This window comes from Dreissena polymorpha, chromosome 4 (genome assembly GCF_020536995.1).
Source record: "Dreissena polymorpha isolate Duluth1 chromosome 4, UMN_Dpol_1.0, whole genome shotgun sequence".
Lineage (NCBI taxonomy): Eukaryota > Metazoa > Mollusca > Bivalvia > Myida > Dreissenidae > Dreissena > Dreissena polymorpha.
In genome coordinates, this window is record NC_068358.1 from 76039469 (window position 1) to 76065516 (window position 26048).

Here is a 26048-nt window from a genome sequence, read left to right on the forward strand (position 1 = left end):
CAATACAAGCAGAGAGTGTAGTCCTTGATTAGCCTCACACACAGATCAATACAAGCAGAAAGTGTAGTCCTTGATTAGCCTCACACACAAGCGTCAATACAAGCAGAAAGTGTAGTCCTTGATTAGCCTCACACACAGATCAATACAAGCAGAAAGTGTAGTCCTTGATTAGCCTCACACACAGATCAATACAAGCAGAAAGTGTAGTCCTTGATTAGCCTCACACACAGGCTTCAATGCAAGCAGAGAGTGTAGTCCTTGATTAGCCTCACACACAGGCTTCAATACAAGCAGAGAGTGTAGTCCTTGATTAGCCTCACACACAAGCTTCAATACAAGCAGAAAGTGTAGTCCTTGATTAGCCTCACACACAAGCTTCAATACAAGCAGAAAGTGTAGTCCTTGATTAGCCTCACACACAAGCTTCAATACAAGCAGAAAGTGTAGTCCTTGATTAGCCTCACACACAAGCTTCAATACAAGCAGAAAGTGTAGTCCTTGATTAGCCTCACACACAGATCAATACAAGCAGAAAGTGTAGTCCTTGATTAGCCTCACACACAGGCTTCAATACAAGCAGAAAGTGTAGTCCTTGATTAGCCTCACACACAGATCAATACAAGCAGAAAGTGTAGTCCTTGATTAGCCTCACACACAGATCAATACAAGCAGAAAGTGTAGTCCTTGATTAGCCTCACACACAGGCTTCAATACAAGCAGAAAGTGTAGTCCTTGATTAGCCTCACACAGGCTTCAATACAAGCAGAAAGTGTAGTCCTTGATTAGCCTCACACACAGGCTTCAATACAAGCAGAGAGTGTAGTCCTTGATTAGCCTCACACACAGATCAATACAAGCAGAGAGTGTAGTCCTTGATTAGCCTCACACACAGATCAATACAAGCAGAAAGTGTAGTCCTTGATTAGCCTCACACACAAGCGTCAATACAAGCAGAAAGTGTAGTCCTTGATTAGCCTCACACACAAGCGTCAATACAAGCAGAAAGTGTAGTCCTTGATTAGCCTCACACACAGATCAATACAAGCAGAAAGTGTAGTCCTTGATTAGCCTCACACACAAGCTTCAATACAAGCAGAAAGTGTAGTCCTTGATTAGCCTCACACACAGGCTTCAATACAAGCAGAAAGTGTAGTCCTTGATTAGCCTCACACAGGCTTCAATACAAGCAGAAAGTGTAGTCCTTGATTAGCCTCACACACAGGCTTCAATACAAGCAGAGAGTGTAGTCCTTGATTAGCCTCACACACAGGCTTCAATACAAGCAGAGAGTGTAGTCCTTGATTAGCCTCACACACAGATCAATACAAGCAGAAAGTGTAGTCCTTGATTAGCCTCACACAGGCTTCAATACAAGCAGAAAGTGTAGTCCTTGATTAGCCTCACACACAGGCTTCAATACAAGCAGAAAGTGTAGTCCTTGATTAGCCTCACACACAGATCAATACAAGCAGAAAGTGTAGTCCTTGATTAGCCTCACACACAGATCAATACAAGCAGAAAGTGTAGTCCTTGATTAGCCTCACACACAGGCTTCAATACAAGCAGAAAGTGTAGTCCTTGATTAGCCTCACACACAGATCAATACAAGCAGAAAGTGTAGTCCTTGATTAGCCTCACACACAGGCTTCAATAAAAGCAGAAAGTGTAGTCCTTGATTAGCCTCACACAGGCTTCAATACAAGCAGAAAGTGTAGTCCTTGATTAGCCTCACACACAGGCTTCAATACAAGCAGAAAGTGTAGTCCTTGATTAGCCTCACACACAGGCTTCAATACAAGCAGAAAGTGTAGTCCTTGATTAGCCTCACACACAGGCTTCAATACAAGCAGAAAGTGTAGTCCTTGCTTAGCCTCACACACAAGCTTCAATACAAGCAGAAAGTGTAGTCCTTGATTAGCCTCACACACAGATCAATACAAGCAGAAAGTGTAGTCCTTGATTAGCCTCACACACAGGCTTCAATACAAGCAGAAAGTGTAGTCCTTGATTAGCCTCACACAGGCTTCAATACAAGCAGAAAGTGTAGTCCTTGATTAGCCTCACACAGGCTTCAATACAAGCAGAAAGTTTAGTCCTTGATTAGCCTCACACACAGGCTTCAATACAAGCAGAGAGTGTAGTCCTTGATTAGCCTCACACACAGGCTTCAATACAAGCAGAGAGTGTAGTCCTTGATTAGCCTTACACACAAGCTTCAATACAAGCAGAAAGTGTAGTCCTTGATTAGCCTCACACACAGATCAATACAAGCAGAAAGTGTAGTCCTTGATTAGCCTCACACACAGATCAATACAAGCAGAAAGTGTAGTCCTTGATTAGCCTCACACACAGGCTTCAATACAAGCAGAAAGTGTAGTCCTTGATTAGCCTCACACACAGGCTTCAATACAAGCAGAAAGTGTAGTCCTTGATTAGCCTCACACACAAGCGTCAATACAAGCAGAAAGTGTAGTCCTTGATTAGCCTCACACAGGCTTCAATACAAGCAGAAAGTGTAGTCCTTGATTAGCCTCACACACAGATCAATACAAGCAGAAAGTGTAGTCCTTGATTAGCCTCACACACAGGCTTCAATACAAGCAGAAAGTGTAGTCCTTGATTAGCATCACACACAGATCAATACAAGCAGAAAGTGTAGTCCTTGATTAGCCTCACACACAGATCAATACAAGCAGAAAGTGTAGTCCTTGATTAGCCTCACACACAAGCTTCAATACAAGCAGAAAGTGTAGTCCTTGATTAGCCTCACACACAAGCTTCAATACAAGCAGAAAGTGTAGTCCTTGATTAGCCTCACACACAGATCAATACAAGCAGAAAGTGTAGTCCTTGATTAGCCTCACACACAAGCGTCAATACAAGCAGAAAGTGTAGTCCTTGATTAGCCTCACACACAGATCAATACAAGCAGAAAGTGTAGTCCTTGATTAGCCTCACACACAAGCTTCAATACAAGCAGAGAGTGTAGTCCTTGATTAGCCTCACACACAGATCAATACAAGCAGAAAGTGTAGTCCTTGATTAGCCTCACACAGGCTTCAATACAAGCAGAAAGTGTAGTCCTTGATTAGCCTCACACACAGGCTTCAATACAAGCAGAAAGTGTAGTCCTTGATTAGCCTCACACACAGATCAATACAAGCAGAAAGTGTAGTCCTTGATTAGCCTCACACACAGGCTTCAATACAAGCAGAAAGTGTAGTCCTTGATTAGCCTCACACACAGATCAATACAAGCAGAAAGTGTAGTCCTTGATTAGCTTCACACACAGATCAATACAAGCAGAAAGTGTAGTCCTTGATTAGCCTCACACACAGGCTTCAATACAAGCAGAAAGTGTAGTCCTTGATCAGCCTCACACACAAGCTTCAATACAAGCAGAAAGTGTAGTCCTTGATTAGCCTCACACACAGGCTTCAATACAAGCAGAAAGTGTAGTCCTTGATTAGCCTCACACACAGGCTTCAATACAAGCAGAAAGTGTAGTCCTTGATTAGCCTCACACACAAGCGTCAATACAAGCAGAAAGTGTAGTCCTTGATTAGCCTCACACACAAATCAATACAAGCAGAAAGTGTAGTCCTTGATTAGCCTCACACACAGGCTTCAATACAAGCAGAAAGTGTAGTCCTTGATTAGCCTCACACACAGATCAATACAAGCAGAAAGTGTAGTCCTTGATTAGCCTCACACACAGGCTTCAATACAAGCAGAAAGTGTAGTCCTTGATTAGCCTCACACACAGGCTTCAATACAAGCAGAAAGTGTAGTCCTTGATTAGCCTCACACAAAGATCAATACAAGCAGAAAGTGTAGTCCTTGATTAGCCTCACACACAGGCTTCAATACAAGCAGAAAGTGTAGTCCTTGATTAGCCTCACACACAGATCAATACAAGCAGAGAGTGTAGTCCTTGATTAGCCTCACACACAGGCTTCAATACAAGCAGAAAGTGTAGTCCTTGATTAGCCTCACACAGGCTTCAATACAAGCAGAAAGTGTAGTCCTTGATTAGCCTCACACACAGGCTTCAATACAAGCAGAAAGTGTAGTCCTTGATTAGCCTCACACACAGATCAATACAAGCAGAAAGTGTAGTCCTTGATTAGCCTCACACACAAATCAATACAAGCAGAAAGTGTAGTCCTTGATTAGCCTCACACACAGATCAATACAAGCAGAAAGTGTAGTCCTTGATTAGCCTCACACACATATCAATACAAGCAGAAAGTGTAGTCCTTGATTAGCCTCACACACAAATCAATACAAGCAGAAAGTGTAGTCCTTGATTAGCCTCACACACAGATCAATACAAGCAGAAAGTGTAGTCCTTGATTAGCCTCACACAGGCTTCAATACAAGCAGAAAGTGTAGTCCTTGATTAGCCTCACACACAGGCTTCAATACAAGCAGAAAGTGTAGTCCTTGATTAGCCTCACACAGGCTTCAATACAAGCAGAAAGTGTAGTCCTTGATTAGCCTCACACACAGGCTTCAATACAAGCAGAAAGTGTAGTCCTTGATTAGCCTCACACACAAGCTTCAATACAAGCAGAAAGTGTAGTCCTTGATTAGCCTCACACACAGATCAATACAAGCAGAAAGTGTAGTCCTTGATTAGCCTCACACACAAGCTTCAATACAAGCAGAAAGTGTAGTCCTTGATTAGCCTCACACACAGGCTTCAATGCAAGCAGAGAGTGTAGTCCTTGATTAGCCTCACACACAAGCGTCAATACAAGCAGAAAGTGTAGTCCTTGATTAGCCTCACACACAGATCAATACAAGCAGAAAGTGTAGTCCTTGATTAGCCTCACACACAAGCTTCAATACAAGCAGAAAGTGTAGTCCTTGATTAGCCTCACACACAGGCTTCAATACAAGCAGAAAGTGTAGTCCTTGATTAGCCTCACACACAGGCTTCAATGCAAGCAGAAAGTGTAGTCCTTGATTAGCCTCTCACACAAGCTTCAATACAAGCAGAGAGTGTAGTCCTTGATTAGCCTCACACACAGATCAATACAAGCAGAAAGTGTAGTCCTTGATTAGCCTCACACAGGCTTCAATACAAGCAGAAAGTGTAGTCCTTGATTAGCCTCACACACAGGCTTCAATACAAGCAGAGAGTGTAGTCCTTGATTAGCCTCACACACAGATCAATACAAGCAGAAAGTGTAGTCCTTGATTAGCCTCACACACAGATCAATACAAGCAGAGAGTGTAGTCCTTGATTAGCCTCACACACAGGCTTCAATACAAGCAGAGAGTGTAGTCCTTGATTAGCCTCACACAGGCTTCAATACAAGCAGAGAGTGTAGTCCTTGATTAGCCTCACACACAAGCGTCAATACAAGCAGAAAGTGTAGTCCTTGATTAGCCTCACACACAGATCAATACAGGCAGAAAGTGTAGTCCTTGATTAGCCTCACACACAGATCAATACAAGCAGAAAGTGTAGTCCTTGATTAGCCTCACACAGGCTTCAATACAAGCAGAAAGTGTAGTCCTTGATTAGCCTCACACACAGGCTTCAATACAAGCAGAGAGTGTAGTCCTTGATTAGCCTCACACAGGCTTCAATACAAGCAGAAAGTGTAGTCCTTGATTAGCCTCACACAGGCTTCAATACAAGCAGAAAGTGTAGTCCTTGATTAGCCTCACACACAGGCTTCAATACAAGCAGAGAGTGTAGTCCTTGATTAGCCTCACACACAGATCAATACAAGCAGAAAGTGTAGTCCTTGATTAGCCTCACACACAGATCAATACAAGCAGAAAGTGTAGTCCTTGATTAGCCTCACACAGGCTTCAATACAAGCAGAAAGTGTAGTCCTTGATTAGCCTCACACACAAGCGTCAATACAAGCAGAAAGTGTAGTCCTTGATTAGCCTCACACAGGCTTCAATACAAGCAGAGAGTGTAGTCCTTGATTTGCTTCACACACAGGCTTATCTTTGACATATTATGCATATGTATTAAGCACAGTTTTCACAGAACAAGGATCATATTATTGTCAACTCTTATTCAATTTTGTGGAAACCTGTCTACAACCAAGGGGTTTGATAAGGGTCCATCATCAGACATAGTGTCAGTATAAACAAGACTATTGTCAAGCAATATGGTCCCCTACCGGTGAAACTCCACCATTGTCAGAATATTTTTTTAATTGTTGCCATAGCAACCAGAATTTTTGACATAGGAACAAAATGAAATGACATGCATAATCTCCATTTTGCCATCTATCCATTTTTCAAGTTTCATGAAAAAACATTAAGAACTTTTAAAGTTATCGCAGGATCCAGAAAAGTGTGACAGACTGACTGACATACTGACTGACACACAGAGCGCAAACCATAAGTCTCCATAAGTTTCACCGGTAGGGGACAATAATACAGTAGTCAGGACATTTAAGGGTTAATATTTAGGGGTCTCTATAGATGCACCACAAACATGTTTATTTTATATTGGCTATTTTGTTTCAATATCAACAAAACAATGTTTACGTTACATGAAACTTGATAAAATAATATTGACATACAGCAAAAATAATCTAAATATCTTCTATACACTTTTATAGTATACATAGGGTACTTTAGCTTTTTGTCCCTATTATTCAATCAAACTTAAATGTAACAAAATAACAGCTTTCCATTATCTGCACACATGTGTTTAAGGAATCTACAGCAAGCGCACCCTCCTGATAAAAAGAGAATAACAGGTAACTGCTTTAGCACTTATTAATTTATTAGGTAAGGCTTTGAAAAAATTACAGAAATACTTGCCAAGCCTTCATTTGAATTTGAGCTGAGTCTGCTCTTTAACAAAACAATAGGGAAAGATTTCCTTTATCTGTTTATCATACCCGTGCGCCCCCAATTTTAAAGAAATAATACAATATAATCACTTAAACTCTGCTTTTTTGTGTCTCAAATAACTGCATATTTTTGCTTTGCTAAATCAGATTCATTAACACCAAGAATTAAGACAAAGAATGTTTTACCCACAACCATTGACTGAAATAAACCCGTACATACCTGATATTCATAGTTATATTAGGCACTGTTGTCTCAGGTCAATGTCAATGAAAAGGTATGATATAAACACACTCTGAACACTTACTGATGCAGAGAATCAGGTGTACATGAACCTTAATTGACCCATTGAATTCTGGCTTGGCACTTAATACTGCAATGATTCAAATTAAGGTGCAGTATTCTAACATATAGAGAGGTCTCACTTACCTTAATTACTGGTACATTTTCTTGAGGAGTTGGCTCCTTTCCGAGCTACAAAATGCATTTCCACACAAGTAACAATTTTGTTTGAGCTCACTAATTGATGAAAAAGTTACAATAAAGTACGTAACAATAATTTACAAACATTTTTTTTAAATCTGTCTTTCCATTTACACACAGGACATATATATACAATTGACAATATAATATGAAGAAAAAGCTTAAATGAAACACATTATTCCCAATATCTCAATTATAATTATATATCAATTATTATGCAGATCGTTAAAGTGATTGCCAAACTAGTGTAAAAGAATATCACACCCAGAATGTCATCAAATGTAGCAATCTTATTACAACAAGAGATGTTTTTAAGCTCTGGCACCCTTTTGTTGAATTCCAACAAGAATGGTGTCTTCTTTTCTTCAGCATACCTTGTATTACCTACTTAGTGGACTGTGTTCTGTAGGTATCTTGTGCAAACAATGTCATATTACAAACCCTAGTCAACTTGGCTTTTGAGCTGTTTCCCCAACTTTAAACCTGGTAACTTTAAAATAAATAGTCATCTTACCTTACTCCAAAGTATTTAATTTACCAATGTTTATGATCATATTTAAAGACAATCTCAAAATGTAATGCAGAAATGCATTTACTGTAATGAGCCCTGTGACCTTGACTTTTGAACTGTTGACCTCAAAACCGATTGGCTTCTTCCTTTCCTAACAATTAACCATAATACCAATTTGAATGGTTGCAGATAAAAATGTTCTTTAAAACTACTGTGCAAGGTTAATCTAAAGGTTAGTAAATATAAACCTTGATACCTCCAGGTTGAGGGCAGTTTTTACTCCATGATTTTAATTTGACAAAATTGTGTAGACAACAACTTAACTGTATTTAACACACCATACATAACATGGATTGATCTTGTAATACCAGGGAAGTTATTTTCCTTTTATTGTTTATAAATATTCATGATATGAAAGAATCCCTCAGTTGAACAACCCCTGCAAATTTAAAATGTTCCTTACCATAGAGAAATCAAGGAAGAAGTTTTGCTGACAGTGAGACAAACAGATGTATTGACCCAAATACAGACAAATGGATGGATATACATGGCAAACAAAGGGGTAAACATATAGTTCCCTCTGGTAGCTTAAAGTGGATTACTTTTGTAATTTTTATGTAACATGTTAAATGGATAAGGTTGGCATAATCAAATTATATAAGCTTTCTGGTAAAGATGGGTGGATGGGGGGGAATAATGCATGTATCCACACAGGCTAATCAGGAATGACATGAAAATACCAAAAAAGTGGAAAGTTATGTCGCTGATTAGCCTGTGCAGACTGTACAGGTTAATCTGGGATGACACTTTAAGCACATGCATTTCACCCAGTTTTCCCCCAACGCAGCTCATATAATAAATGTACCTCTTTGCTAATTCTGCTGGAGAGTTCCTCCAGCTTGGTCTCAAATGGGTAGTGGGGAGAGAACTCTATGTACAGCTTCACACCCACAAGGATACCCAGCCAGCCTTCTGCCATGTAGCCACGCTGCATCTTCAGAGGGATGAACGGCTTATCCTTTGCATAGACATACTCTGCCTCTGAAAGTAAATAACCAGAAGATAGAAAATGAGTGGGGCTTTTGTATGTGCTTAAAATATGGTCCTGGATTATTCAGTGCAGTCCACACAGGCTAATCACAGACGAAACTTTGTTCTTTTATGGAATTGTTCATTTAAAAGGATTCTCTATTTATAAACGAAAATCCAGTCTAGGCAGAAAGTGTAGTCCCTGGTTAGCCTGTGTGGACACAGGCTAATATGAGACAACAATTTACACACATGCATCAAGCCCAATAAAATATTTGATAAAATAACACATTTGTTGTATGTCTTTGAGCTATTAAATACATGACCAATATTGCAGATACTCAACTATGGCATTTAAAATATGAAAAGAGTAAGATAAATACACTGTCTCCAGGCTGCTTTTGATGACTGTGAAGCTACATACCTGTACGACAGTTACGGCTATTCTGGTAGTGCTCTGAGTAGCAGATGAGGACAATGCTTGCCTCCTCCACAGCCCGTGCCATGCCCTCGAGCACATTCTGGTACTTGTTCATCTCCTGGACGTCTATCCAGATTTTGAAGCCACGCTGCACTAGCTCGTGGTTGATCTGAAAGGCGCAAGCAATTAAAATTGTTCACTTTCAAGAGAACTGCCAGGAAATGTGTTTATAGGCGAAGAAAGCAAGGAGTTATTGACCAGTGGATGAAATAAGAGCTGTCAGAGGACAGCGCGCTCGACTATTCGAGTGCTTGACAGTATGACGTAAGCAATCATGGGGAAATTGTTCATATTCAATAATTTATTAGAAGATCTTTCAAAAATAAAAAAAGGAAAAAAAAAAATTTTTTTTTTGGGGGGGGGGGGGTTATAATGTGGGGTGTGGTAATTTATTAGATGATGTTTTAAAAAAAAATTGGGGGGGGGGGGGTTGGGGGGTAGGGGGTGGTGAGAGGGGTATAATGTGAGATGTGTTAATTTATTAGATGATGTTTAAAAAATAAATAAAAAAATTTGGGGGGGTGGGGGGGGTAGGGGGGGTGGGGGGTTAGAGGGGGGTATAATGTGAGGTGTGGTTATTTATTAGATGATGTTTAAAAAAAAAAAATGGGGGGGGGGTATGGGGGGGAAAGGGATTCTGAGTAGGGGCGTGGGGTATTGTTTGGGTGGAATCCATTGTGGTATTCAGGTAAGTGTTGTTTTGTCAAAGTAATAATAAAATGTGATCATAAATAAAGAAGTTATGGCAATTTAAGCAAAATGTTCAATTATCTAAGTGTAAGAGGGGCCATTATTATGTCAAAATGCTTGATACAGTGGTCTGCTCTTGTTTATAGGTTGGGGTCATGTTGGTAAACAAGTATGCAACATATAAAAGCAAGATGTCAAAGGATATAGGAAATATTTGGGGTAGTACGCAAACTTTAACATTGATTTATCAATAATAATGCATATTCTAAGTATAAAAGGGGCAATTATTATGACAAAATGCTTGATAGAGTTGTTTGCTCTTGTTTATAGGTTGGGGTGATGTTGGTAAACAAGTATGCAAAATATAAAAGCAATATATCAAGGGAAAATGAAAATAAATGGGGAAGTACGAAAACTTTAAAATTTGCTGCATATTCGAAGTGGAAAAGGGGCCATAATTATGACAAAATGCTTGATAGAGTTGTCTGCTCTTGTTTATAGGTTGGGGTCATGTTGGTTAACAAGTATGCAAAATATGAAAGCAATATGTCAAGGGACAAAGAAAATATTTGAGGTAGTACGAAAACTTTAACATTTGCATGCTAACACAGACGCCACTGGGGGCTGACGAGGTCAAATCGTAGTCCGTTTCGCTACGACGTCGGGTATAGGTTTTACTACGAAAACATTGTGTAAATACACTACTTAATCAGGCGAGTTTCATCTTTTCTGGTGTTTATGGATTAGAGAACAGAACATCCAGTAATAGTAGGTACTTATTTTCAATAACAAACTAATAACAAAAACGCGTAATTGCAACCTTTAAAGGGATCTTTTCACGCTTTGGTAAATTGACAAAATTGAAAAAAGTTGTTTCAGATTCGCAAATTTTTGTTTTAGGTATGATATTTGTGAGGAAACAGTAATACTGAACATTTACCATGCTCAAAAATATCCATTATATGCATCTTTTGACGATTTGAAAACCTAAAAATTATAAAGCGTTGCAACGCGAAACGATTGAATAATTTGGAGAGTTCTGTTTTTGTCGTTAAATTTTGTGAAACTACGAAGATTGCTTATATAAGGTATAAAATACACCAAGCATGTATACTTGGCGGAATAGCTCAGTAGATTAAAGCGTTTTTACTTCAGGACTCTGGCAGGACTCCAGGGGTCACTGGTTCGAAACCTGCTCCGGGCAATGTTCTTTTCCTTTTTTTAATTTTATTCTTGATTTTTTACTGGAGCTTTTACGATCCAATGTTTACATTTATCAATATAAAGCATTTAATGAATAAGTTAAAAAATGCCAAAATCTGTGAAAAGGCCCCTTTAAGTTTATTTTAAGCTAAATTCGAAATATTTTGATTTGAAGCAATGCATAAGGTGGTTATTCTGTTAAAATAGCTAATTATGGTTACTTAAATAAAATAAAACTACATGTTACTTTGATTCAGTGTACATTACACATTTTAAAGTGCAAAACAGGTTACGAACATATTTTTTAATTATTCAAATGCTTTTTTTCGAATGAAATTACAAGTCACTTTATGTATAGGTTTCGCACAGAGTAGGTATTGGTTGCGCAACGAAGTACAAATATAATGTATAGGTTGCTCAACGAAGTTTCTGTATCCATTTCAGGACAAATCACATGCAGTTTGCAGTTACTGCAGACTGCCATTTCCCAGTGCAAAAGATGCCGTGCTTCACTGTGCGCATGAACATCCAAACGAAAAGGTTGAACCCGGTGAAAGCCGACAGAGTCCCGGCAGAGTCCTGGTATACCGTCACTACGCCGGCACTCACCGGGACTATACCGGCATCAGACCCCGGCAGAGCTGCGGCAACGCCCCGGTAAAACCGGGGACAACCGGGACTTCACCGGGAAAGTATTCAAATGTTTCATACCGGTTGTTCCCGGTACAGTCCCGGTTGTTCCCGGTGCCAAGCCGGTCGTTGCCGGTCCTACCCGGTGACTCCCAGTTCATCCCGGAGGTATTAAACATTTTAATACTTTCCCGGTGGAGCCCTGGTGGAGCCCCGGTTGTCCCCGGTCGTCCACGGTTCATCCCGGTGGAGCACCGGTTCATCCCGGTAGGGCCCCGGTTCAACCCGGTAGATGCCTGATCACGCACTGGGGCTCCGCCGGCATCATAGTGAGACTGGGCCTTAACCGCATTGTAACACGAGGTAAATTTACCGGCTGTCATGTACGCAGTAAACAATAACCTGTGACAGAACCCACTGCCACACCTTTACAACAATATATTGGTTATGCAATTGCGGATTTATGCCATTGGGGTCCTACTTTCCACACCTTACGGCTGTTACAGGTGTGGATTTTACAGGTAAAATCATGTATACGAACATGAAATTCATCTCAAAATTAGTTGACGATAACCGATTTTCAAGAAAATCGCTTTGATATATATACAATGTAAAAATCAAATTCCGTATGAGATAAATAATGATCGAAGTTGGGACATGGGATTTACTTTGACATAAGCAGAGTTTTGAGATAAGCGAGTTGGGGATAACGAGAATCGAATGTTATTTGATAAAGAGTACCGTATGCTGAAAACCTATCGTCGGTCTGTATCAAAATGAACGTATAAGGGATTGTCACGAGGTAAAGATGCGTCATTTTTATTGAGACCGACGACATTAGGTTATCGACTCTCAACTGTCATCTTATATTTTATGGATTTTCGAGTTTAATCGTTTCATTTGGCCTAGTCGTGAATTTAATTATATCATAATAATGTGCAATACAATGTCGACTGTGCGCTTCGAATCATGTTGTGCCGTTGTTACTACCTATTCCTCAAAGGAAACATCCAGCCACTCCATGACTCTGTATTAACTTTTTTTTCTTTATTTTGCCTTCGAGAGATAACCAATACGTCTTCTGTGAGAAACGCATACACGCTAAAGCGTTGTCGTAGCGAGGCTTATACGTATACTGTCCGAGACATGATCATGCTTAATAATAATATTTAGCCTTTATTTCTGATAACTGAGTCACCCTACACATTTCTAAACACACCAGTGGCTTAACGATACATAGATCAATATGGAAATTGTAAAATTGTGTCAATTAAACACAGTTGTAAACCTTAATTGCATTTTTAAAAGTGAAACTTGACTTCGCTTTGAAAATCAGCGGTATATTTCATGTTTAACCGCATAAACCAGATACATCTTGGATTATAATTTGATGTAACAAACCTATGAAATGTCATAATGCTTAAATTCAGAGTTTTGTTATTAGAAAAGCATGATCTTACATGTTTAAAACACAATTTTCGACTAATACTTTCTCGATGTCATATGTTTTTAAACAATGTTTTCGTAGTAAAACATATACCCGACGTCGTAGCGAAACGGACTACGCTTTGACCTCGTCAGCCCCCAGTGGACGCAGACGCCGGGGTGAGTAGGATAGCTCCACTATATATATTTCATATATAATAGTCGAGCTAAAAAGGTAGCTCTGGTTGTATGTTTATAATTTATAGAGCTGTAACGATTCACCCATCACTGATTCGATTTCGATACCAAATGGTCCAATTCGATTCAAATTTAACTATTTGCTGCTTATTTTGCAAACTATTTCATGTTTGGTTTGACCAGAGCATGAATTAATATGTTTGGTATTTGTTATTAACTTATTATGTTGTACATTTAAAGCGCTTAATTTTTTAAATAAAATTTAAAAACGCAACATTGTTTTATAAGAAACAAATTTATTGAACAAAACTTCCTTTTGAGTTATTCTAAAATAACATAAAATGCACAATGTATCACATGTGTTTAACAGAAAAAAAACATACAAGTATATAAACAACTTCCAGTTGACTTCTTAACAGAACGCACACAGTTTAGTAAACGAACTATATATGGGTTACTTACGGCAACAAAACACGTTTTGCAAGTTGCCTTTGCATCAGAACCTTCGCGAAAACCGAAATGTTTCCATACTTTTGATTTTAATTTTGACAATGCGTCTTTCGGCGTGGTTGAAGAAGCCATTTTACCGGCTGATGTAATGCTCAGCAATGACAGCATGTTATTCATTCATTCATTGGATGCTATATTGGCTATTGACCAATCACAAGACGTATTACAAATGACAATAACGTTTAGACGACGGATTTGGAATGTAATGTTTAAAATATGGATCAATCGGGATTGCAGTGAATCAAATCGAAATTGGGCGTATTGGTATCGAAATCGAATCAGCGGCGTTGAACCGGTTTTCTATGCATTGAACCGAATTGTTACAGCTCTAATAACTTGCCTATTGATGATTTCACAGATTTTAATATGGAAACTTACAAATTGCCATATTTTTAATATGTTGCCTGCTTTATCAATTCACAATAGATCTGTAGCTGTTTCTGGATATTTTGATAAAAGCCTCACTCTAGGAAGCAAATTAGCCCTTGCAGACTGCACAGGGCATTCACTAGGAAGCAATTAAGTGCAAATTAGCCCTTGCAGACTGCACAGTGCAATCAGGAAGGAACTCTTAACTGGATTATCATTTAGAAATACACTCCCTTATTTTTTTTGCATAAAAGCAGAGAGACCCTTTTTGCCGCAGTGACCTTTATTTATAAAAATACTTTACCTTTAAGACAGTCTCCTTGTCATTCCAGCAGTAGGAGATCATGATATGTTTTCCTGAGGGTTTAATTGCAGCAGCAAGTACCCCTGGAACTGGAGGCTTTTGGGATTGTCCAGGAGTCTCTCTCACACTTGCTGTAATATAGCGGCCATGTGACTACATTACCAAATTTGTTATATAATAAGCGCGATCCGGGGAAAAAGGGCTTTATACATTTGCATAAATTATCGTCCAAGATAAGTCTGTGCAATCCACGAAAATCGCGTATTGGTGGGAAATGTCATCCCAGATTAGTCTGTGCGGACTGCACAAGCTTATCTGGTACGACGCATTATGCAATTGTATTCAGCCCAGTTATCCCAGAAAGAAGCTGATATGATTTCGTAATAACATAACAAATTTTCCTTTAACCCAAAAACAACATTATTAGCTTTGTTCAAGGAGCAATAGTGGTACCTCAGGAATGTGCAGATAAATTGCCAAGAAAAAAAAGCATCTTCCACATCTATACTTCATGGTGATTTAATCCAACACACTGACAGTTTTTAAATTACCTTTTTAATTAATTGCTTCAGAAATGTGTAAGGTTTTTATGTTTGCTATTAGTAGACATTGATTACCAGTGGCAACATGTTTCCCTGTAAGCTGCTGTAAGAAAGCAGCATTAAACTTGACATATGTGTAAGAAGATTCAGTTAAATCATTTGGAACAGACTGGCTGACAAACAGACCAACAAACCATCAAAGTGATTTCCTAGTTCTGGGAATACTGGGCCCAATGCTTTTGCATTGAGTTTCCTCCCAGATAAGCTGATGCAGTTTGCAAAGGCTAATCATGGAGGAGACTTTTCACTTTTATGATATTTATATTTTAAAGGAAGTCACGTCTTGTAAAAAATCCAATTACAATAATTACTCTCAGTTTTCAGACATTCTTAGTTTTCGGACACCCTCTTATTTAGCAAAAATAATTATTTTTTGTTACTCTTTTCTGATATACGGGTTTCCATCCATATTTAATGTTACTTAATTTTCGGACAGTATATTTAAAAGCACCATTGTACAGACTTCAGCCCTGTTTTTTCGCTTATCTTATGACATTATGAACATGGATTTTTACAACCTGATTAAGGTCATAAAACCTGGCAGATGCATGCCTGAAGGCCATTGACCATTATATTCGCGTAATTGGGTCAATAACTATGTATACTGGTAGAAATCAATGGATTCCCCCACCAGCATTTGAAATAGTTTCGTCCTATTAAAGAAGCTGAATGATATATGTTTTTACTATTTTGTTCTATATTATTACAGGCAAGAGTTAGCAAAATTGTATATATATTTTTAAAGCAGACAAAAGAAGAGTAAAAATCACAATTAAATTATTGTACATTGATTTTATTTCAATATCATTATACATTTTGGAAACCTTAATTTTTGTCTCTAAATTTTCAGACACCTGTAATTTTTGAATATTTTTCTTATCTAAATATTCTGACTGAATTTTTTAAAAATTATTTCTAAGTGTCCAAAAACTTATAATAATTGTGGTAAAGCGGAAAGTGTAAGCCCATGTGGACTGCACATGCATATCTGGGATGACTCTTTACGCACTTGCATTACCGTAGGCCCAGTTTTCCCAAAACAAGGCTCATATAATACCCCTTCCATCCAGGGGAATAATATTTTTTACATGACATCATACCATCCAGTCTTTGATCCTTTCCAACCAGCACAAAGAATGCACTGCGGGCCGCATTTTTGACTTCAGCGTTTTTACTATCCTGCAGCTGTTTGATTATCTCAACCAGAACTTTGTTTGCCTGGAAACAATTTACAACAATACATTTATGCCTCATTCTGGCAAAACTGGGCTTAATGCATGCACGCAGTGTTTCCCAGATTAGCCTGTGGGTTTGCACAGTTTAATCATGGACGGAAACTGGATTTTTGTTTCAAAGAAACTTCCTTAAAACATAAAAAATTCTCTAAAAGCAGGAAATTGTCATCCCTGATTGCGAACTTATTCGGAATCGTTACATATTCTACAAAGAAAATGACAACAATGACATTTACATTTTGGAAAAAATTCGCAAACTGATAAGCTTGTTAATGCATTTTAATCTGGTTCACACCAAAAAGCCAATAATAAATTAACCAGAAGCATTAAAAATACACTTTTAATACATGTCTATTGTTTTATCATTTTTTGCTTCCGCTATATTTTTTTATTTTAACTCAGTTGCATATTGCAAATGACCCATTTTTGCATTACAGTGCTCATATGTGTGTACGGGTGTTATACTAAATCAAAGTGTTAAAATTCAAATTTCCCTTACTTTGATTTTCTTTTTTATGCTGTCACGGAAAGCCAATTCCCACAGCAGTTTCACACAGGCCAAGGTTTCAAAATCCGAGGTATCCTTAGCAGTCAACATCTTCGTAACCAAAGCAATAATGTCCTGCTTCTCGAATATCAGAGTCTTGTTTTCATCACTGCGGGCCATGGACGCAAGGCCTTCAATGAGTTCACACAGTGAAAAGCCGCCTTCTTTTCGGTCCTTATGGTCTGCTGCTTTGATTGTTGCCTGGTGAAGGAAGTCTATCACGCTATTGTCGGTTGCAAGTTTGGAAACTTCGTTCTCAGTTACAAGGTTGCCAAGTACAAGAACGGTCACCATTTTCACATCTGAAAATAGTATCATATATCAATTATGCCAAATTTTAAATTTTCATACAAACATGTGATTGTAATAACACCACATACTATTTTGTTATTTTTTGTTTACCAGTACTTAATGCTTATATGGGACTCATGTCAGTAACTGCCAACTGCCAGAGATAGGGGGACAATTGCTGTTATTTTTATTTTCAAAAGTATTTAGCTTTGCATCAAGTTAAAACAATAACACACAAGGTTAAATTGGATGTACAGTAAAATAACTTAACTCTGTGTGGTACAAATATGGTGTAATTTCAATGGCCAATCACAATGTATTCATATCAACAAATGGGAAAACTAGAGCTTTGTTTGTGAAACACAATGCCTTCTACACCGCTTTGAAGCCGCACAGCAGCTATTTTAGAGAAAACAAGGCCCATTACTTAGTCAAATAAAGGTCACAGTGACCTTGACCTTTGTCCTAGTGACCTCAAACCATGTTTGATTGTAGATCTTTTATGAGATGCATGCACATGTGAAGCTTAAAGAAGATAGACCCAAGAGTTTTCATTTCATGAGCAATGTTAAAGTTTTGGGACAGACACACACATAAAATGACAGACAGACTGACAGGCCAAAAACATTAAACCCCCTGATCATTTAATCTGGGGGTATCAAAAGGTAAATATATGGATCAATCAACTCTGCATGCATATGTATGAATCTGAAGACAGCAGAGAACCTGACTTATGGTAATGAATACTCCCAAAGGAGGGTGAATGGAAAGCCCAAAAATTTGACCTACGCCAAAACTGTTGATTTCACAGTATTAAGTCATTTGTTCATATGAGTCTAGGTCATGGAAAACGGGGCTTAAAGTGTTTTCCCTGATTAACCAGTGCAGTCGGCTTCCCCCTTGAAAAAGAAAGGCTCATATCACTAACAGACAAGGCTAGACTGGAGGTATTTTGTCAGCACTTTTATCATCACTTACAGACATGGCTAGACTGGAGGTATTAGGTCAGCACTTCTATCATTACCTATAGACAAGGCTGGACTGGAGGTATTTTGTCAGCACTTCTATCATCACTTACAGACAAGGCTAGACTGGAGGTATTTTGTCAGCACTTCTATCATCACTTACAGACAAGGCTTGACTGGAGGTATTTTGTCAGCACTTCTATCATCACTTACAGACAAGGTTAGACTGGAGTTATTTTGTCAGCATTTCTATCATCACTAACAGACAAGGCTAGACTGGAGGTGTTTTGTCAGCACTTCTATTATCACTTACAGACATGGCTAGACTGGAGGTATTTTGTCAGCACTGCTATCATCACTTACAGACAAGGTTAGACTGGAGGTATTTTGTCAGAACTTCTATCATCACTTACAGACACGGCTAGACTGGAGGTATTTTGTCAGCACTTTTATCATCACTTACAGACAAGGCTCGACTGGAGGTATTTTGTCAGCACTTCTATCATCACTTACAGACAAGGCTTGACTGGAGGTATTTTGTCAGCACCTCTATCATCACTTACAGACAAGGCTAGACTGGAGGTATTTTGTCAGCACTTCTATCATCACTTACAGACAAGGTTAGACTGGAGGTATTTTGTCAGCACTTCTATCATCACTTACAGACAAGGCTAGACTGGAGGTATTTTGTCAGCACTTCTATCATCACTTACAGACAAGGTTAGACTGGAGGTATTTTTTCAGCACTTCTATCATCACTTACAGACAAGGCTAGACTGAAGGTATTTTGTCAACACTTCTATCATCACTTACAGACAAGGCTAGACAGGAGGTATTTTGTCAGCACTTCTATCATCACTTACAGACAAGGCTAGACAGGAGGTATTTTGTCAGCATTTCTATCAACACTTATAGACAAGGCTAGACTGGAGGTATTTTGTCAACACTTCTATCATCACTTACAGACAAGGCTAGACTGGAGGTATTTTGTCAACACTTCTATCATCACTTACAGACAAGGCTAGACAGGAGGTATTTTGTCAGCATTTCTATCATCACTTACATACATGGCTAGACTGGAGGTATTTTGTCAGCACTTCTATCATCACTTACAGACAAGGTTAGACTGGAGGTATTTTCTCAGCACTTCTATCATCACTTACAGACAAGGCTAGACTGGAGGTATTTGGTCAGCACTTCTATTGTGTTTACGTTCCTAAACAGACTCTTGTCCACATTTGGATTGCGAGCACAGTTGTGGAGAATGCCTACTGCAGAATTGAAGGCAAACAGGTCTAAACCCTCAAGAGGTTCATTCTGTGGAAAAGAAGTTAAGGTATTTAGTCAAGGGTAGTTTTGATAATAAAAAAAATTTGCATAAATAAACAAATATATAGTAAATGAACAGGGTATACTTAAAAACAAAATAGAAATGTGTCACAGACACTGATCCCCCCCCCCACAACTCTTTGACGACACATCCACAATCAATTATTTAGATGAAAAAAAAAAGACCACAATTCAGCCAAAACTGCCACTTTCTTAAGGATCATCTACATGATAAGGTCATTCAACTGTATCAGCGAAAAACAACCAGTTGTCAAAGAGGACTTAAAAACTTTTGTTTGGGGATAATACATTCTAAAGCGGATGAAGACACCATTGGCCATAATTCTACCAAAACTCAGCGTAAATTCCATTCTTTTTAGTTATCTACAAATTCAGATTATTCAACTGTGGAAGTCTGAGCGAGATCCAATAGGTTTTTAAAGCAGAGTTAAGGACTATATACTCGATTGTGGGAAATCAGACAAAGTGCAATAATTTTTGCCAACAAGCGATTCAATCAATTTCCTTTATTAAAATCATCTACAAATTAATGTTATTCAACTGCAAATGATTGAGCAAGATCCAAACATTCGTTAGGTGCAGAAAACACACATTCAAGCAATTATATATTATATAATGAAAAAACAAAGGGCCATAATTCTGCAAAAAAGAATTGCAAAGAAGTCCTTTCTACACATTAAGGGTTACCTCTGAAAAGGTTTTAGCAGGACCCTCTCAGCATTTAAAGAGGATTTCAAAACACAAGCTTCAGGACCTATGTACAGACTGACAAGGGCAATGATTAATGCCTCTCACTCTCATGCAAGCGACTTCTCTAGTATATTTTTTAAATACAGGGAAAGCAGCGCATGTTTTCACCTTAAGCACATTTTCTGTATATTTCAAGTTTCTGATGGATGGAATTTATAGTGAAGCCTTTGTGGAAATAAGTTGTGAAAGCACTACCAAATTCATTCAGATTAAGAACATCACAGAAAATATTTATGTACAATATATTAATTTTATTGTTCCTGCAAGGCTTTCTTAAATCTCTTTCAATCATTGTAACAGCAGCACACACATTTCACCATATACAATCCTTAACTTTGTTATTCTTAATTCAGAAACATCTATACAGGTATTAAAACAGACTTCTTCAAAAATTTTGCACTAGAAATTACAGTTTGAATCTATGATAAGAAAATAAACAAAAAAGTACCATGTCATCAAATTCCTCTTCAAAGATCACTTCAAGGTCATGAACCAGCTTCTGTAAAAAAAGACACATTAACATGGGTAAATGGCTTAATCAAAAACAACAATTGTTAGCCCACTATGAAAATGAATTATCAACAAGCAAATTCATTGAATTGATATCCCCAGCCAATATGCTTCTGGACACAAAAGTGTTATATTTGACACTCAAAAAAGCATTTTTTCAAGATACAAAGGGCCATAACTCCGTTATTATCCAATGGTTTACAATGCCATTTGGCGTGCATCATCCTCTTAGCCATATATATACTCATACCAAGTTTCAATGAAATACCCCAAAGCACTTCCAAGATATGGCTCTGGACACAAAAAAGCTTTTTTTCAAGATACAAAGGGCCATAACTGCGTTATTGACAGATTGTTTACAATGCCATTTGGCAGGCATCATCCTCTTATCCATATATATACTCATACCAAGTTTCAATGAAATCCGCCAAAGCACTTCCAAAATATGGCTCCGGACACAAAAGTGCCGGACGGAGGGATGGACGGAAAGACGGACGGACGGACGGAAAGATGGACAACGCCAAAACAATATCACTCCGCCTCTGGCGGGGGAAAATTAAGTGTCAAAATATTTGTTACAATTTATGACATGCCAAATATATGCAAAATAGTAAGAGATGCCTTCAACAAACAACGTATTGTCACTACAAGTATGTGAACTGATTGCAGTTGTGGATTTAGCACAGTACACTCAATGGCAAAAAACAAATTAAAAATGTTTTGTGTGATCCTTTCTTTCAGAGCATTCTTACTATACCATGAGATTACAAAATAAATCTTTCAACATACATATACCTTCTCAAACAGTTCACACAATAACAGTTGAAACATTAAAGTCTTGTACAGGAAAACAGGGCTTAATGCATGTGCATTATGCATCTTCCAGATTTGCATAATTAGGGACAACACTTTTGCTTTTCTGGTATTTTTTGTTGAAAGGAAGTATCTTTTTAGCAAAAAGTGAGTGCACAGGCTACTCTGGAACTACATTTTATGCAAATGAATAGAAGCACGGTTTCCCAACACGAGACTCATTTAAGTACTTGCCTTTAGCATGATTGACTGTGAAACTGTCTCTGAGAAGCGGTAGCTGCTGTCAGAGTAGTTCCAGAGGATTTCTCTGATGGTAAGCACAAGGCTGTATCCTTCCTTGATATTTTCACTGGGCGGGTTCTCGTCAAAACCATGAAGCTCCTGGATGAAGGCATTCTGTACAGCCTCAATGTCTAACTCATCTAGTATGTAGTCGTAGTACTCAATAACTGCTTCTATAAACCTATATAAACCAATCTTGATTTAGTTACTGTTGTAGTACTCAATAATCACAATTTCAATAACCCTTTTAGACCTATCTTTATTTATTGCAGTACTCAATATATACTTCTATAAACCTATATAGACCAATCTTGATTTAGTTTAAAACCTATTTATTTTAGCTTGATTGCATAGATAGCCTAAGGCTTAATTGAAACGCTCTTGATTTCATTTCCTGGGTTAGATCCAGTACTTGGTGTCAATGGGGTAGATCTAAAGAACGCTCCCACAGTGGGGATCAAACCCGTGACCTCCCGGTCGCTAGGCGGACACCATATCCAATACGCCACAGCAAATTTTGATTTACTGTAGTACTCAATATATGATTCTATAAACCTTTATAGACCAATGATTTTTAACTGTAGAACTACACAAACATATACATTTTTATGTCATACGTCAATATGAGGTTAGCATGAATAGACTCATTCAATTGTCAAGTGCTTGCAGCCATTAAATACAGAAAATGATTTAACATAGGATTATCTCTGATAGGTATATAATAATGTACAAAACACCATTGTAATCTAAAGGTCTATTTCATACATTTAAAGGTAGAAATACATTTGAATACAACTTGTATCATACATAATTTGAATGATGCTAAAAACCACTTACTGGGATCTAGCCAATTTGTTAGCCATGACAGTACGCTCATCATTCTTTTGAAAATCAGTGAAGACAGTAACAAAATTGTCATGCAGCAACTTGTACAAGGGCCCAAAATGCTGCGGCCCTTTATTCTCCAAATATTTCTCTGCTTTCTCAAACCCTTTAAAGACAGCACTCAGCTTTTTATTGCTTTGCAGAACAGTCTGTTCAAGCTCTAGTTCATCGTCCAGGTTCTGTTTTTCAACTTTCCCGAGGAGGACAGATGGTCTGGAACCCAGGCGAGGGTGGTGCGCCATTATTTCTGGATTCTGATGTTTAGAGTCTTCAGTACTGGATGTATGGTTTTTCTTGTTTATTTCTGGGTACACATCAGGATCAGTGTCAGAATGCTGCTGTTCTCGTGAATATATCTCATTTATGGATGCTGCAACTCCCATTATACATCCTACATCCTGAAACTAAAACCATTGAAATATTATGAAAAAATAACAAAACAGAAATCTGATGTTTAAAAACCCATGAAAATTTCAGAGGGCCTTGATGGCTCAGAATTGCTCACCTGACTAGAGTAAGATTAACTGGAAAGAAGTTTAAAATAAGACATTGAGGGCCTAGAATCACAAACATGCTCTAGATGATTTTTTTACTCAACTTTGAGTTTTTGCTCAATTTATTAATGAGTGTCAACACCTTGCTCAAGTTCATGATCACGAAACATTGGGAAAAGGAGACTGGACAAATTGGGATTTTTTATCGATAAAAGTAGCAAATTCTGAAATTTTTTATCAATAAAAAGGACCCAAATATATATTTTGTAGGATGGTTAATAAATAAAATTGAGATACACTGTAACTCCAATATAGCGCGGTCAATGGGGTCCAAGCCGCGAAACAGCGTTATAACGGATCCGCGTTATAGGTTTTGAGCTCATTTACTGCAGGGCGCTATAAAAAAAAAACGGGTATAGAATAGCCTATAATATAGGTCATGTATATTGCCATGCTGTGTTGACGCAAATACATGCATATTAACCGAATCGTATCGATAACAGTATACATACCGCTTTTCTTATGTGCACATTTATCCGATAATCCAATGAAATTACAACATAACTTAAAAATAATAATCTTGAACATTAATGACGATATATGTTTAAGAAATTCGTAAACACAACCGTTCGCATATATGCCATTTTCAGAAGTGTTAAGAGAACAGTGCATTATGGGGCAGAGCTTTCATTGGACGAGCGACTTTAAATTAAGATTGAATGCAATACGACTCATGTACAAAAAATTGTTTTATTGCGTCATACGCATGCAAAAAACGTGTTTCCCGGGTACTTTCTGATACCGCGCGAAAATGAAAGTGAAACTCTGTTAACAATTGCCGGTACACTGCGTTCGCATGTAAATAAATCGTCTGCATTATTTAATTTCTTATACACGAACTGAAAGATTAAATGACATAATACTAGAATGATAATGAAATGACAGAAAAAGTTGTTTTATACAGTAGGCAGTATATTTCACAGCCGCTCATTTAATATAGTCAAACTGCAACCTTATCAAAGTATGAGATGTTTCAATCGTTTTGAATTACTTAAATTGTATAACTATCCCGCGTGCACTTAACTTATGGAAATTATCGCACTGAACCGCTCTGATGAGGAATACATGTAATAAACACTGACACGCGAGTTTTTCACACCTTTCTTGACATTACACAACAGATTAACACCAATTAGCTGTTGGTGTTGTTTAACCTCGAGGCGATTATAATCGGTTCAACGGACGGTTGAATAAAGCAATCAACATGACTGTGATTGCCGCCATCTTTGAATTGTCTGAAAATACATGAAGTTGCATAAAACGGATTTGAATCAGAAATCAAATGGAAGGTTGGAGAAAAAAGGGGATCCAAGCACCCTCCGCGTTATATTGGATTCAGCGTTATAACGGAGCGCTTTATATTGGAGTTACAGTGTATAGTCTTATAATCATTAGTCAAAAGACACTTTTTTTCTAAAAAAAATAAAAAAAAAAATTTCTTTTGGAAATTGGGAATTTTTGTTATAATTACGGTTTGAGATTGGGTCAGTTTCCCAGCTTGCACAAAAACGTTCTTAGAACGTTATCGTAACGTTAGCCCAAATGTTCCAGAAACATTGCACAGCAACGTTCTCCTAACGTTAAAATGTATGGTTCGCTTAACGGTCCCGAAACGTTACGGAATAAGGTTATCATTTAACCTAAAACAAACCTAAATCTAACTTTCATATTGAGGTTGAAAAGCAACACATTTTTATTCTACACAAGTTTATTGCATGAATGTAATTTATACAAATATATATATCATCACATTGTTGTTATTGTTTGTCTTGAAACCGGATCTGTTCGGTGTCTTTCCAGTTGTCCTGGAAGTACAAAAAACATCAGAATGACCAACTGTGTTTTTTTATAAATAAAACGGACAAAAAATGGCAAGACATGTCATACATGTACCGCATGAATAACACCAAGAAAACACATATATGTGCGTCATCTTGAACATACACATATATGAAATCGAATTTTCTATCATACATGGTAAAATAATCAAGCGTTACAACATCTTTAAATTTAATAATGAATTTTATGACTGTATCAATTCAAAACTAAATTTGATTTTTTTAAATCAAATTATGACCAATAAACAACATTTTACATAATTATGTATTTTAATTTTAGAATTTAATAAGATTAATTATTGAGGTTAAGATAAAATGTTGCATTTTATTTCTTTTTCAATCAATGGTGAATTCGGATTATTGGTGTTCGAAATAACGGTGTTGAAGTGTACATTTTTTTTTCCACGTAATTACATGTGTTTTCAAGAGTGTTTTCAACAACAAATTGCTACCAAAAAATGACTTTGAACGATTGTATATTCAAAAGTGGTACGAAGTCTCCATGGTACGAGTTTCCCCATAATTCCGAATTTGAATATCAAGCAAGTGCATAATGATATCAATTTTAATATTACAAATTGAAATAACAATTAAAACCTACCTCGCAAACTGCTGTTTGTCGTCGATTGTTTGTTCCAACTTCTCTTATTTTAAAACACAAAGGTTTACATTCAATAACAGCAAAGTTTGAAAATCCAATTGGCCAGTAGGTCAATGAATCGAGTGGCGCGCACGCGGGAGATCTGCTGGTTTATGTAG

At 37.7% G+C, this 26048-nt stretch overlaps 1 protein-coding gene across 12 annotated transcripts in view; it reads right to left on the bottom strand.

Annotated features, from left to right (window-relative positions):
* LOC127877442 (uncharacterized) overlaps positions 1-26048 on the bottom strand; it is a 48138-nt gene that overhangs the window by 12808 nt on the left and 9282 nt on the right. For all 12 annotated transcript variants that reach the window (XR_008048438.1, XM_052423331.1, XM_052423324.1 and 9 more), the window contains 10 exons: positions 22850-23301; positions 21965-22193; positions 20856-20906; positions 19471-19624; positions 17004-17353; positions 16370-16487; positions 14668-14798; positions 9282-9447; positions 8694-8869; positions 7264-7308 (listed from right to left, as the gene is read on the bottom strand). Coding sequence is in view for 11 of the 12 variants with exons in the window: in XM_052423331.1 (XP_052279291.1) it covers positions 7264-7308; positions 8694-8869; positions 9282-9447; positions 14668-14798; positions 16370-16487; positions 17004-17353; positions 19471-19624; positions 20856-20906; positions 21965-22193; positions 22850-23301 (1872 nt within the window). In the remaining variant the exon portion in view is untranslated. The remainder of the gene's footprint in view (positions 1-7263; positions 7309-8693; positions 8870-9281; positions 9448-14667; positions 14799-16369; positions 16488-17003; positions 17354-19470; positions 19625-20855; positions 20907-21964; positions 22194-22849; positions 23302-26048) is intronic.